At 35.8% G+C, this 14,835-nt stretch overlaps 3 protein-coding genes across 6 annotated transcripts; 1 reads left to right on the top strand and 2 right to left on the bottom strand.

Annotated features, from left to right (window-relative positions):
* The first annotated feature begins 677 nt into the window (after positions 1-677).
* On the top strand, positions 678-3,724 carry LOC110759335 (peroxisomal membrane protein 11D). 3 transcript variants are annotated; one of them, XM_021961388.2, is made up of 8 exons: positions 678-835; positions 2,013-2,219; positions 2,482-2,556; positions 2,650-2,724; positions 2,823-2,903; positions 3,005-3,079; positions 3,186-3,359; positions 3,510-3,724. In XM_021961388.2, exons 2-8 carry the CDS (start codon positions 2,028-2,030, stop codon positions 3,543-3,545), a joined length of 708 nt encoding a protein of 235 aa, XP_021817080.1. In that variant the 5' UTR covers positions 678-835; positions 2,013-2,027; the 3' UTR covers positions 3,546-3,724. The 3 variants fall into 3 exon arrangements, with proteins under 3 accessions (XP_021817080.1, XP_088105761.1, XP_021817081.1); XM_088249635.1 differs by having other exon boundaries at positions 701-859; XM_021961389.2 differs by having other exon boundaries at positions 820-958.
* A 529-nt stretch (positions 3,725-4,253) lies between these two features.
* LOC110759334 (F-box family protein) lies at positions 4,254-8,961 on the bottom strand. Its single transcript, XM_021961387.2, has 6 exons — positions 8,808-8,961; positions 8,053-8,226; positions 7,170-7,583; positions 6,895-7,058; positions 6,332-6,450; positions 4,254-4,799 (listed from the first exon to the last, which is right to left on the bottom strand). Exons 2-6 carry the CDS (start codon positions 8,177-8,179, stop codon positions 4,514-4,516), a joined length of 1,110 nt encoding a protein of 369 aa, XP_021817079.1. The 5' UTR covers positions 8,180-8,226; positions 8,808-8,961; the 3' UTR covers positions 4,254-4,513.
* Positions 8,962-11,254: 2,293 nt separating this feature from the next.
* Positions 11,255-13,349, bottom strand: PP2-A13 (phloem protein 2-A13). 2 transcript variants are annotated; one of them, XM_021961375.2, is made up of 3 exons: positions 12,339-13,349; positions 12,140-12,225; positions 11,255-11,907 (listed from the first exon to the last, which is right to left on the bottom strand). In XM_021961375.2, exons 1-3 carry the CDS (start codon positions 12,651-12,653, stop codon positions 11,496-11,498), a joined length of 813 nt encoding a protein of 270 aa, XP_021817067.1. In that variant the 5' UTR covers positions 12,654-13,349; the 3' UTR covers positions 11,255-11,495. The 2 variants fall into 2 exon arrangements, with proteins under 2 accessions (XP_021817067.1, XP_021817066.1); XM_021961374.2 differs by having other exon boundaries at positions 12,107-12,225; positions 12,339-13,248.
* Between the last annotated feature and the right edge of the window lie 1,486 nt (positions 13,350-14,835).

The raw sequence follows: 14,835 nt of genomic DNA on the forward strand, positions 1-14,835 counted from the left end.
GATTCTTTGCACTAAACTCAAATATTTAAATTGATTCAGATGCCTTGAATAACACAAGTAAATACATAGTCTGCCTTAATCATTTGCAGTCATATAATTCTTCAAAAACAAGAAACTATTTTTCTTTATATATCCAATGATGATAAAGAAAGGAGAATGCAATCTTCAGTCTTGTAAGTACCTAATAAGTTCGGTTCTTTAAAAAAAAAAAAAAAGTGTAAGCATGCAAATCCTCGAACCAGACGGTGCCAATTCCCGAACCTAAAACCTTAGTTTTATCACAAAACCAATAAATCTGGAACCAACCTTTAATTTTCTTTCTTATCAATGAACATGAGATATTGAAGTTTGAGATTATTATTTTTTTGTTTGATAATATTGTTCAACGTTGAGACTCACCATATAACATAATATAATAATTTGAACGGTCTATTTTACAAAGTATATAAATAAAAGAGAGAATTGACGAAAAATCATATTTGACCAGAAACAGAAAATCTTGTGATGGAAGGAGACACTAAAAAAATTACAAGATATGTATGCACACCAAAAAAAAAACAAAGATTTGTTTAAAAAAAAATACAAGAAAGAAAATATGGTGCATTGTATCATGACATGTGTCCCTGAAGGTAAGTGAATCAGCTCTCGTTGCGTCTTTTTGTTATATGAATGAACAATTTATTTAATATTTTGGTTTTTGTTTGTTTGTATGGGAAAAGAGAGGACCAAACAAGCCATTATCAGAGCCTATCAAAGAGAAGAAAACGAACTGACGGAGCTGACGCTCTAAAGAACCAGACCAAAGCCACCCCTTTCCTTCTTTGCTGTTTTCGAGGTTAGTTCCTTGGCACACTCTTCGGTACTCTCTCTCTCTGTGGATTTATAGATGGGATATCACAAATTCTATACCGTTGATTGTTGTCCTGTAGTTTAGGAACCAGAAAGAACATACGTTTAGGTACACAGACTTTGATCTAATCTCAAGCTTAAAGCTTTTATTTTTTTGTTATGTTCTTTCTGATTTTGAGGAATTGGCTGCTGGGTTTTGTTTCTTGATTTGTTTGGTCAAATTTTGATTTGGGTTATTTGGTATTTCTTGTTTTGGGTCATCTTGTTGATTTGATGATGATATTGATTGCTCATGAGTTTATCTGGTCTCTGTTTGGTTTCTTGGAAAGTGATGACATGATTGCTGTTATAGTTGACTAATTGTTGAAATTATGTGTATATATGTTGGAGCTGGAGTTCAGCTTAAATTGGTGTGGACCGTACGTATGTTCATGCTTACTAATTTCAGATTGCCAAGCAAAACAGCTAATTGTTGTGTATGATTAATGTGGTGTTTCACTTGCCTTTGCATATAAATTGTTTGCTTCTTAAGATGATACGGATTCGACCATAGAAAGTTACAGTAGTCAGATGCAAATTGAAAAATTTGTGTTTGTGTGTGTGTCTGGAGTTCATCGGAAAGGGTTTTGCCCAATATTGCATATTCATGAAGGGTAGACTAGATTGCAAAAGATAAACTTCTAATTTCAAATTGCCAAGCAGAAAAGCTAAGTATTGTAATTTGTATATGATTAATATCGTTTTTTGCTTTCTTTATAATGGATATCATTTGCTTCTGTGAGATTAACAAAGTTGGACAATACAAAACTACAGTTGTTAGATGTGAATTGAAAAGTTTGTGCAAACACAGTGAAAGTTTTGGTCCGTAAATTTTTGAGATGGTGTGGATAAAGACTTCCTTTCGTAGAGATATATTGACCAGATGAGATTCAGGGTTAATACAAGTTGAAATATAAGTATATCAACCAATAGTTGGTTTCTTACTTAGTTAATATGTCATCACTAAGGATCAATAGTTGGTTGTTTCTTGACTGATGACTATATGCTATATTTCTGGAAAGTTATTTTATTCATATTTACAGGTTCTTTATATATCATTTTCCTGAGTTTATTTTCATGCTATCAGTTGCTTCCCAAAGTTATAAGTTACTTTACTTCATTAGGTTCCGGGATAAGAGATGAGTACACTGGATGCAACTAGAGCAGAACTTGCTCTTGCAGTTCTGTATCTGAACAAGGCTGAGGCCAGGGACAAGATATGCAGGGCAATACAATATGGCTCAAAATTCTTGAGTAATGGAGAACCTGGAACAGCCCAAAATGTTGACAAATCAACTAGTTTGGCACGAAAAGTTTTTCGCCTTTTCAAGGTTAGGATCTGTGTGATATAATTATGTAGAATATGTGGTAAAAACATGCTTTACGACTGTTGTGGTCCTTTAAAAAATTTCTTGTGGAAAAACCTGAGGGAAGAAGGATAGTGCTTACCAAATGGTGTCTCCTTGAAGTGTTTTCTGATCCTCTCGTGCACTTATTAAAAGGAAGCAAATGGCCAAACGAAATATGACATTGATCTTGATTTTCAAGCATTTATATTCTTGAGCATTTTATGAATTGTCTGCTTGGTTTCAGTTTGTCAACGATCTGCATGGTCTTATTAGTCCAACTCCTCCAGGAACTCCTCTCCCACTTGTTCTGCTCGGAAAGGTATTATAATAATCTAATTCTTTGTCTTCTTATTCTAAAATCTAGATTCTTCTTCTTTGTCTTATTGATGACATTTAATCTGATGCTTCACAGTCCAAGAACGCATTGCTGTCAACTTTTCTATTTCTTGATCAAATTGTCTGGCTTGGTAGAACAGGTATCTATAAGGTATGTATTATCACATACTTTTCCAGTTCAGTTGTTCTTTACTGGATTCTGTGACACTTATTGGAATAAATGCTTAGAAACTAATGTTTTTTTTGTAGAACAAAGAACGTGCTGATCTAATTGGCCGGATCTCTCTTTTCTGTTGGATGGGTTCCTCAGTTTGCACTACTTTGGTTGAGGTTTGTTGCTTCCCAACTTATGCCTCTCATTTACTAGCATGTACTCTTGTTTTGAGATGTGCATGGCATGAACAATGTGTTCCTATTGGTTCCTAAATCAGATTGGGGAGATAGGAAGGCTTTCTGGACAGCTTAAAAAGTTGGAGAAGGATCTGAAGAATAGTGATAAGTATCAAGTATGTTGACCCGTCACCTTGTACAATGCATTGACCTTAAAATAATTGTCTTGGTGTAGATTACTGTATTCTTTTAACATTTTTCATGTGGTTTTTCTGACTGCAGAATGAACAATACCGTGCTAAACTCAAAAAATCAAATGAGAGGTCACTAGCCCTGGTTAAAGCAGCCATGGATACAGTGGTAGCAGCTGGGTTGCTTCAGTTGGCACCTAAGAAAATTACTCCTCGTGTTACTGGAGCCTTGGGATTTACTACCTCTCTGATATCCTGTTATCAGGTTTTTATGCTACCAAATTCTATTAGTGTCTGTCTTTGTGAAAGCTTAATAAATCTGGTGCCACCTTTCTGACAATGTATGATTGGCCTTGGTCTTCGTACGGTTTCAGATTGTTTAAACTGATAGTCCACATTTGTTTGTGTGATGCAGTTGCTTCCAGCTCCAGCGAAGTCCAAGACAGCCTAAAGAACGAAGTCTGCTTCCTCAATGTGCTTCAGTCTCCTTTTAATAATTGTTTAGAATTGCAGTATGAATCTTTGTTAGTGCAAACGTTTGAGCAATTTGCAAACTAGGAGGGTGAACCTAAAATTTGACCTTTTTACTGTCACTACAATTTCCTGTTCAATAGAAATAATATATGATGATGCTCCCTCTCGCATGAATAGGAAAATGATCATTTGACAATTGTATATTGAACGTCTGGGAGGCTTTGTATGCAGATGTGAATTCTATGCCGACCCTTTTTTTTTTTGGGTATCTTTTGAAGACGAAAACTAAAATTACAAGGAGGGTCCTCTAAAGATCCCTAAGACGGTAAATCAAAATTAATATTACAAGCCACGGTAAAAGTAAAATTAGTAAGCCAAAATATTTTGAGAGTGATTGATTTCGAAATTGAAGCTAATTTCACCGTGTTTCTGAATGCAAGACAGAAACTTGTGTGATCATCATTTCCTTGTTTCTGAATTTGTTTCACGTGTAAATTTGGGAAAATTTGGGGAAACTATTACCATCAACACGATAAATAGTGATTCAGATTCACCAGTTCAAATGACTTAAATCCTAATTCTGTTTGTTTCTCCACCGCTATCTCCTTTAATTATTTTTAATTAACAATACAACGGAAAAGGAAAACGCCATGAAACAGATCTTAAATATTCACACCCCATACCATACTACAACAAGAACTAATAATTACTTTGTATTGCATAGGATTAATGTTTTTCAGCACATTAAAGAAAGAGCTACAATAACAGTTTATGACACTATCACATTATCACTCTCACTTTGAGTGGCTATATAGCACTCAAAAAACTAGGCCCCGGATGTCCAATTCAAAGCAGGAGGATAGGAGCCGAGGTTTAAAACAGAAAAAGAAAAATACCGTAACTTGATACATAAGAAAATTACAGCAACTTGATACATACGTACAGTTAAACCACGAACTCTTCATCCATTCCCTCTTCCACGTCATTCCATTCAAATTCATCAAAATCCGCTACATTTCCTTGCAACATATTTACAAATGGCAGCATGTCTCTAATATCTCTCTCCATGTCCAAATCCGCGTTTACATTGGAGTCATTCTCAGGTAAGCTCGGTTGGATGTTGCCCTTGGCTTGCATGTTGTTCTTCAACACAAACTGCCCAGATGGTTCATGAATTTCAACACCAAATGCGGGTGATAACGACTTCCCCTTAACTTGAACATGAGACACGCTGTAGTATGCAAAGACAATGAACACAAAATTAGAAAACATGCAAAAAATACTCTGCCACATACCTGCAACACCGGTCATAACAAAAAATTGCAATTTTAAGAAACAAACAAAACTGAAATTCAGTTTAGCTACCCAGTGTCCCGTCATTCTCATAAACAGTTGAGTTACATTCAGATGAGAAAAAAGAGGTTTTTTCCACTATCACATGAGACTTTCTGTATAATCCAAACATGTGAAGGAACAAAGTAGCAAAATTTCCCCATGTGAGGGGCATCAAATGGCAGGAAACAACCAAGTAGTAAAGTGGGTTATTGAATCAGCTAGTTAAAATGCAAAACTGACACTTCCTGCTCATCTATTCCATTGAGCAATATTCTGCACTCCTCCTGGGGTGTAATATTTCTGTCTGCTCATCTATTACATTGTCTTGTTTCCATCCAGAAACCCATGTGTCAGCAATAACATTTACCTGCTCTAGAACCTAAAACCTAAAAGATGCCCTTTTCTTTTCCTTTGCATTATGCAATGTTTGTCCATTTTCATTACATCAACATACAGGAACATAAGAAAGAGGGTTGTTCGAGCCTATATCTTATGATACTGTCAGCTGGTAAGATTTTTCTCTCTTATTAACAGAAATATCAAAGACCATAACATGATAATAGGCAGACATAGTACACTTCTATTTCTTAAACGCCAAAGAGAAGATACACAGACCAATGGAATATATTAGGAGAAATTTATAAATAAATAAAACATGTTTCTTCAGATGACATAAACATACACAATGAATCATGAGAATTAATTTTGAGGGCTTAAGGTGTCAGCCATAATAATCTTTAAAGACTAAGTATTGAAATGAGTAAAGAAGAAGAGTGGAGCTATTATCACCCAACAGCCCACTGTTCCCGTCCTGCAATTTTTTCATCTTTTTTATGAGCACGAATTTTATTTTATTTTTTTGGAAAAAGATTATGAGCACGAGTTTTCATTCTGTTAAAACATATTACTTAACCAACTCACCAGTACTTCCACAATATTCCTAAATGCAAACCCTACCCTTTTTATATCGGTTTGAACCACATCACCCCCTGTATGTAATAGCATTGTTCTACCATAATCAAATATCAAATCATGAGAAACAGTACCGGAAGGGGCCAACATGACTCCTGATCGTAATGTAAAAGAAGTATTAAACCAACCATATAAAAAGAGCCAGGCTACCAGTTGCCAAAAAACCCTCACTACTTAACCCACTCACTCATATTGCCAGGTGTGAATCGTAAAACCCCTTGGCTGGGGCGATACCCACCAGCATAATATTGTAATTAAAATAATGGTATAATTTTAGAATTATTGCGCTCATTTTTTTTTTTTTAAGTTTGTCCTTTCAACTAACTTCAGCAAGGAATAAAATTATATTTAAAAAATTCTCAAAAGGAGGTGGGGTGAGAATTTTGAGAATGATAATTGCACTCAAGAAAAATGAGTACGTGACTTCACCAAAAAGAAAAAAAGAGTGGAACCAACCATATATAAAACAAGCCATCCATTTCTTGTCTCTGAACTCTACCCAGAAGCTCAATCTGCAAAAATCCACCTATGCAAAGAACTGGTTCCGGAAGCTTGAATGTCTGCAAGATATTTTCCTGTTTGTAAGGAAGTCATTGGTTAGCAAATGTAAGTTAATTGGAAGATCAAATAGGTGCTTTAACATTCAAAAAAATGCTAAATAAATTTTTCAAGGGATGGAAGATTTAAAATCGATGTAAAAAAGGGTAAATTGAGTCTATAGTCAATCATAAACTTGTGATCCTAACATTCCAGGGATGCGTCAAACATGTATCACAATCTAAAACTGCAAACCCAAGGTTTCTGGTTTCAAAACAGTAATGAACGTCTACAAGATCCATAATCTGAAAACTTGTCTAGTGTGCATTTCACCCATTTTATCATATTTGAAGATCCTTCTCAATGGAAACAGGAGGTTGCTTTGTCCAAAAAGGATATTATGTATAAACGGAACCATTTCACAACAAATAAGATACAAATGCAGAAAGCCGGGGGAGAGTTATAGAACAGGTAGTACACACCTGAGTCATTGGGAACACTTGTGAACTGTAGGTCCATATAAACTTGTCTTCAGGAAATGATTCACCCATTGGATCACTCTCTACATCCATGGGGGACTTGGCATGCCCAATTCGGAAACGCACAGCCTTGGCTGAATATATGGGTTCACCGAGCTGGAAATAAGCTGTCAACAGGAAGAAAGAGAGATTGATTGAGAGAGAGAGGAGTCAGAGGTAAGTTTAAAATGTGAAAACAAATTGGAAATGTCCATAATTTCGGAAATTCAAACACTTGCCTTTGAAAGGCTGTATGTTGATTTCATTAATTACAACAAAATCAGACACCAGCTTGTATATCAGCATCTCAGGCACTGCAGGGTCACTTTGGCCTTTACTCGACCAGTACGAAGCTCTCCGTCCCACCACATCTCTTGGTTCTAGAGTATTGTGAATGCTTTCTTCTGGAAAATTGTCAGTGCTGGAAGCGCTCAATGCCCTCTTAATGGAATCCCCAACATTGAAAGATGTAAAACCACAAGCTAAAAATGCATAGACCCTATGCTCCCTTTCCAAGGTTTCCAATTCCTTTGAATTGCTAGATCCAACTTCTGCTTTTGTGTCAGGGTTGTTGATTTCAATCACTTGAGCAACTCTGGATAACTGAGGGAACATTCTCAAGCACAGCTTCTTACAAAGACCATTTTCTATCACTGCAAAACATTAAAAGTTCCAAACTCTTCAGTCTCATTTGGTAAGACAAGATGTCTTTGGACTAAAGGGATATAAATTTTCTAAAAAATACCAACATGGGTTTCCATCATTCAAAATATCAACCCAAAACAGGAGTGAACCTTAATTATCATCTCTTCCAAAATCCGCAAACTAAGAAATTGATGCAATCACAAAGACAACCAGAAGAAAAGATATTAATTGGAGAATCAAGCCAGTAATAGAATATTCAAGGGAGAGCAGAGACAGCACATACTACTTACCAGCTACAAACAACTAAAATGGAACCACTTATTTTTCAAAAAACATAAAACTTTCTATCTTTCCTACATTGATTTAAGTATTGAGCAACATGCATTGTGTATATCAGACACAATCAAAAGTAGAGTTATACCTAAGGAAACTTAAGAAAGCAATTGAACTAAAATATATAAAACTGCTTCAGCTCACCAAAATGACGCCAAGATCGGGAAACAGAACTAATGCGAACAAGATCAGTTGGATCGTCCAAACAAGTTAGGACCTGTAATGACATGTCAGGATCAAGCCAGTTCAAGAAATCCATACAGGGACCCATATCAAGTGACTTCAACAAAACTCGGGTGCCTCGTCGAGCCTCAAAGCCTGATTTCACATTGTAAGAGACCCCTCAATACAGTTTAAAATGAAAATTGGAGACAAAAATATGTATTAAAAAAATATTATATGCAATGCAAATTCCCTCCATGTATAGAGTGCTGTCAAACTTGACACGAATTACAATTCCTCCCAAAACCACTGAAACCCATCATAAGAACACTGTAAAAGCCAAAATTATAAGAGCTGAAAGCATCCGAATTCCTCACAAGCAGAATTAAGAAAAACAAAGAAATAGCCACTCCAAAAACAATCAAATTGATCACATTGCTGTCATGCATGACATCAAGTACAGTACTTTTGTGTCGAAGATCGACGGCGATGATAACGATATTGGTGGGTATAGGGAAAACCACAAGTTTTTCACATTATCTATGTTTAGAAAACATTAAATCATAAAACAAAATTCAAAACTGTAAACTTATATGTTCTTTAACAAAAATGCAGCAAATCGAGGAAATTGAAGCGAACCGTCAGTGGAAAAAAGATAAATTGGAACAAATCTTTTTTCAAAAGAAAATACAAGAGGACAAGTAGAGAAATCTTACAAGAAAGCATCGAATTTTTACCTTTTGTTCACGAGCAAAAGTGTCTCTGAAATGCTCAAACCCTAAAAGGAAAAGATTGGAGAGAGAGAGAGAGAGAGAGAGAGAGAGAGAGAGAGAGAGAGATATTGGAGAGAGAGAGAGAGGGAGGGAGGGAGGGGAGAGATGTTAGTGATAAGCACAACAGAGAAAGGTGGCGTATAATTACCCAATTAAATCGTTTTGTAATTTGATATTTGTATTGTCTAAATTCATTCGCCGTAAAAATAAAAATAAAAAGTTTAGCAGCGAGTTTAGCATTTCCGGGTGTCTCAAAAGGGTAGTTTTTATTTTTTGTGTTATTTTATGGTTTATAAATTATTTTAAAAGATAATAATTTTTTGTTATTTCTTCGATGTCTTGGAGTGAGCGGTAGAGAAAATGAGATGCGCTCTTGCCACCTAACAAGTTAACGAGTTCGTTAACAGTATCGGTAACAGAAATTTTTGTTGTTGCCAAAGTTAGAAAAAAGAGGGGGACTTTCTCACCGCACGCTTCTAAGATGTTATAAAAGAATAAGAACGCGAGATCACTAATCATGTAAATGTTTCATGAGCTTGTGTATGTGCTTGTTGGTCTAGAGATTAATCTAATTTGTGAAAAAGAGAGATTCGAACTTCGGTGTCAATTCGTTACAAATTATTATTTTTATCTTTTTTTACTTTTATCATTTGATATTTGGTATACCCTACAACATTACTTTGGTTTTGCTCCATCTGAAGGGACACCTTTAACCCCAAGCATTGCTTACTTATTTATTCAAAATGTATTTGAGAAAACAAGTTCCACTGATTCTACAGTGGATTCTGCTTTATGAAAAGGAATATAATTCTTTGTTCTCTGGACACGATTGCTTGGTGCGTGAAGGTCCACTCACTTAGTATATTCATAATATTCTATAGTTTTCAACTTTTCATCGTATAGACATTGGTTAAAATAGTGGTTGAAGCAAATGCTTTTTCAGGAAAGGTTGTTGGTTTAAGTTTTAGCATCTGTATAATGTGTGTGAGTTTAATATGGGATTGTCCGTCGTAATAAGAAAAGTCATGTGTGAATTTAGTATGGTATTGCCCTCTCAAAAAAAAAAATTCTAAAAATAAAATAAAGAGCTTTTTTCTTACTCCAACCAACTCATCTTAAATATCACTTGTCATGTGTAGTTTTCAACTCTCAAAAATTACTTTCGTGTATTCCTATGGTCCTTTTGGTTATCACTTTACAAAATTATAAAATGATTAAAGTTTTAAATTAGTAAAAAATAAAGAGCATTACATGAGTGGCATTATAATATGATTAACTATAAAACTTTTGTGGCATTTGATGTTAAATTTGACTAAGACATTTCTCCAGATGCTCTATTATACAATGTGTATGCTGCATGACCGTTCTAGTTAGTAATTAAATGTAATACTAACTTTTGCTAGAGGCTAGATCAACCTCCATATTTTTTTTCCTACAATCGATATTGGTGGGGGCGGGGAAATCAAGACTAAAACATCGCGTATAGGAGTATATGTTCTTAACCACTTGAATTATAAACCCCTTCCACCTCTAAACTCATATTCTAGAAAATTGCCACCTTCTTTTGGTGATATGTAAAGGTAAAGCGCAGTTAGGGGTTAGCGAGATGGCATGCCCCCAAATGCCCATTCAAGGTCCAACAAAAGTAGGGATGAATTAGTGTTATTTATGTGAAAGCAAAGTCAAAAGCTCAAACTCAAATGGAAAAACTCAGAAATGGTTAGGAAGCCACCAAACTGGCAAAGCATAATTTTGCATTGCAATTAATATTGCAGTGCAAAATAGATAGGTTTAATTTGGCCTTACATAATCCAGTACCAAGAATGTAGTTGTTTTCGCTTTGCATAAAAATAAGCCTAGTTGCTTGAATGAGGCAATGGCAAAAGCTTAATGAACGTAATTAACAAAGTAAAGGAACACAAAATTCAATGTGTACAACCTCAAATTTCAGAGCTTTAAGATTTTTGTTATAACATTTCCATACATGATTTATTGTCTGCATCACTCTTAGCTAAAGCCTTGTCCTGCTTTCTGTTTCCTCATATTTCAAGCCAAAAACCCTTCAGCTGTTACCTCTGCAATAACCTGCCAATTTTGCAACATTCTTCACCATAGTTCAATCTCATTTATACGCATCCAATCAGCCAATGGCTCTATCTAGAAACAAAATAGAGAAGCAAAAATAATGGACAAACAAAGTTATGAAAGTAATGGACAATCTGCTAGTCAATTTCCCAGATGCATCATGCATGCACAATTCAATTCTTCGGTTGTAGGCAAAAGAAGATCCCGTCGCTTCCATTCCCTTGGCGCCCAAACCAGTCAAAGGGCTTCTCATTCAGTGTCTTGAGGGATTGTGTTAAAGAAAACCAAACTAGATGAGAAGGGAACAAGAAACAAGAAGGAAGCTCTTTGTGGAATGAAATTCATCGATTACTAGTGATCACAACTCACAATACATAAAGCATTCTCTGCAAACCAACACTTCAAATAGAAGATTACATATACACATTTTACTTCTAAAAGACACCAGATGCCCCTAAACACAACCACTGATTTCAATCTTTTATTTCTTAGAGCTGCCGCACATCCAAGGGGTCGCACACTTCCTATAACTAGTAATTTGCAGCTCTACCTGCCTACAAAAACAAGCTAAGGCTCTTTTGCTACACCACTAGGGTATATAAACACAGAGTCTACGCAGACACCGCCTTTGGTGTGAGTGCAATCGATCTGGGTCATCGAATATTTGATCTTGATCAAAGCATGAGGATTGTCAACAACAAAATCTCCCACATGGTAATCGACCCAGTTTCCAGGATTATCCAAGTAACATTGGGATACAGCACGGTGACCATTAGAAGTTGATAGCTCAAACCTCACTGGTTTTTTGTTCCAGCCATGAACATGCTCAGAATTGCATACTCTGCGACCCAATCTCTTTGAGGATCTGCCAAGGTGGAGCCTAAAGAACAGGCTGTATCTACCTAATGGAAATTGAAACTCAAACTCTCCACTGACTTCAAACCACCAGGTTTGTTGGAGATAGGCGACTGTCTGGAATCTACACAATGGAACAGAAAACACAACAGAGAAAGTTCTTCCGTCATTCAGATTTTATGGCACAAGAAATATGATCATTATAGAAAGATCACAAATCAACAAGGTACGTAGCTTTGCAATTATCGGGCAAAGGTGACAATTGAAGCTCTGGCTGGTTCCTGGCTCATCAAATTTCTAACATAAGTACTTTAAATACTCACCTAGATTCATCAATTGCTATGAAATTCCAATACCTCCTATCATCTATCCCTGTAATCGATAACGCCTTCGAAGAAATCGACAAACAGATACCACCCTTGTTTTTATCTAGCCAAATTTCCTTCACAAAACAAGAAAAGCACCCAAATTAAATAAACTAAATTTACTTAAATGCAAAATGAACCTTCCTAGAGAGAGAGGAAAAACAAAAGCAGTGTAGACTAAGAGAGTTACCTTTGTGCCACCATCAAAGGACTTAGACCTGCAAAGCCTCGCATAGATATCCCTCTTCCCTGAAATCTTCAACTTTGTAGTTTCATCAAACACCCTGTCTACAATAAACCGATAATTCGGTGGCAACTTCGATTCCCAGATGAAATCAGCCGATGAAGCACCGCGAAAAGCCCGGTTCAACCGGGCCAATTTGCAGATCTCAGGAGGGTCCATGTTCATCAAAACCATTGCCACACAGCTCTCTGGTAAATCCCCAAGCCTTGGCTGCACCAAACCCTCCTTATCCGAAACTCTACCCGATAAATTAGCACCCATCCCCCACCAAACCCCACCCGAAACGAAACCGAAATCCCAGAACCCGAATCCGATATTAGACTATATATACCAAAAGACACAAAACCCAGAAGCTGTTTTTGGTCTAATCCTTGAGTTTGAACCTGAATTTGTAAATCTTTTGGGAGAGATTTAGAGAGAGAAATGTGAAGCAAACAGACTCCACCCCTGAGTTCAGATTCAAATACATGGGCTTTTCGAAACCCAGAAACTAAAATCTGAAATTGTAAAACTCTGCAATCTAATTCTAATCTAAGCTAAAATCCCAGAAGGAAAAAAGTAAGAAAATAAGCTGAATCTTTGAAAGATCAAATATTTCGTGGGCGGTTATAGAGGGAGACATAAATAGCAACGCCCTGTACCTTGAGGATCAAAGATCAGGGATTGTACGGACACGTACGGTCCAATTTCTTCTTCTTCTTTTTCTTTTTCTTTTTCTTTGTTCTCCCGGAGACGAATTTCTCGGGATTCTGATTTGGATTTCTGAGGTCGACGAATAAACAAAGCAGCAGCTTCTTAAAACAGTGAAACCTCGTACGCGCGCTCTGTTTTCCGAGTTTACCGCGGTCAAATTGGTGTTGGATGTTTTATGCCACGCTGTCGTCGGCGCGTGGTGGAATTTAGTTTGATTAAAGAACTGCCCACTTGCATTCTTGGATTGCTTTTCCTCTTTTTTCTTCTTGATTTTTGGAGGATTTTTCTTCTTTCTCCTACTTTTTTTTCGGGATGTTTGTTAATGATGTTTTTTGTGTGTCTCAATGACTCAGAAGATTTGTTAAAGATGTTATGGATAACAATGAATAGATAATGCTCCATTTTGTCTAATCATGCAATTATCTATCTTTTTTTCTATTTAAATTGCACATTAACATTTAATTAAACTGTTTTTAAGAAATCGAGAACGTAATAAGAAACTTGAATAAATTTGACAAGTTTATAAAATTCGTTGTAATTGATCAAATTTGAGAGTTCGCAAATCATAAAGATCAAATTCGATGCAATTGAAAATATATGGACAAAAGTGAAACTCATGAAAAATTTACATGATTAGCGGTCTCACATTAATCCTTAAATTTTGTGAAATCAACTTGTGTTGTGTCCACTAGTCTCTCCACTTTCAATATTTTTCACCTTCTTGGTAAGAAGTAGCACTCAACATTTTATCTTATTATCAATTGGTTTCAATATTTTTCAATATATAATCTCAATTGGTTTGTGTTAATGCACTTAAGACAAATGAAAAGTGCTGTGGCTTTAACCTAATCTGCTGCCTTTTGTAATTTCTTAAACACATGAAGTGACAGGTGTAAGCCAAGCTATGTGCCTGTGAGTTTTCTGAATTATCCATTCACATGTTTCTCTTATTTCTTTTTATTTCTTTAATTTTTATTTTAATGCCAAGTGAAAGAACAATTGCTGGCATTATCAATAAGGAACTTTTGACAACTCTTGCCAGCATAAAATATGATCAGGCTATGATGAACTGTATGTTGTCATTCTCCAGTTGTTTGGATTTGAATTAGAAGTGTTTCTATTATTTTGGTAGGTTTTGAAATTTTGAAGCATTCAATTTGTTAATTCAAATATGTTTACATGAGATAATCATGATTTGCCATTAAACATTCTGAAGCTCCAAAAATGTGACATACGTGCGTTAGGAATGAGGATGATAACACCTATAAACTTTTTTATGAGTGGCATACCCCACAAAAACGTAGCGAAGCGCATAAAGGTCAAGTTTGCTTCGCTGGTTTTTATGCAGATGAACATACGCCACTCAGTCAAATAAACACTCATGACTCTGATGTAATATTGGCTCCACATGTGGCCCCACATGAAGGGACGTGTTGAAGAATATAAGTCTCACAAATATTTCCACCAAATCTAACCTGTAATTATCCATCTATAAAAAAAAACTAACACTGACCATGCTTGTTGAAAAAGATGAACTAACTAATTAATCATGTCATTTTAATGCTACAGCACTAACTTAAATCCCAACTTTTTTTTTTGGTTTTTGAGAGACTTAAATCCCAACTTTTAGATATGAACACATGTGGCAACTATTGTGCCTGTGAACTTTATTCCTTCCCAATAATTTTTTTTTTTAGAAATAACCGAAAATTCTAAAAAATGATAGCTTTCATTGACCGATGCTAATAAT

This window comes from Prunus avium, chromosome 2, assembly GCF_965620075.1.
Source record: "Prunus avium chromosome 2, drPruAviu1.hap1.1, whole genome shotgun sequence".
Lineage (NCBI taxonomy): Eukaryota > Viridiplantae > Streptophyta > Magnoliopsida > Rosales > Rosaceae > Prunus > Prunus avium.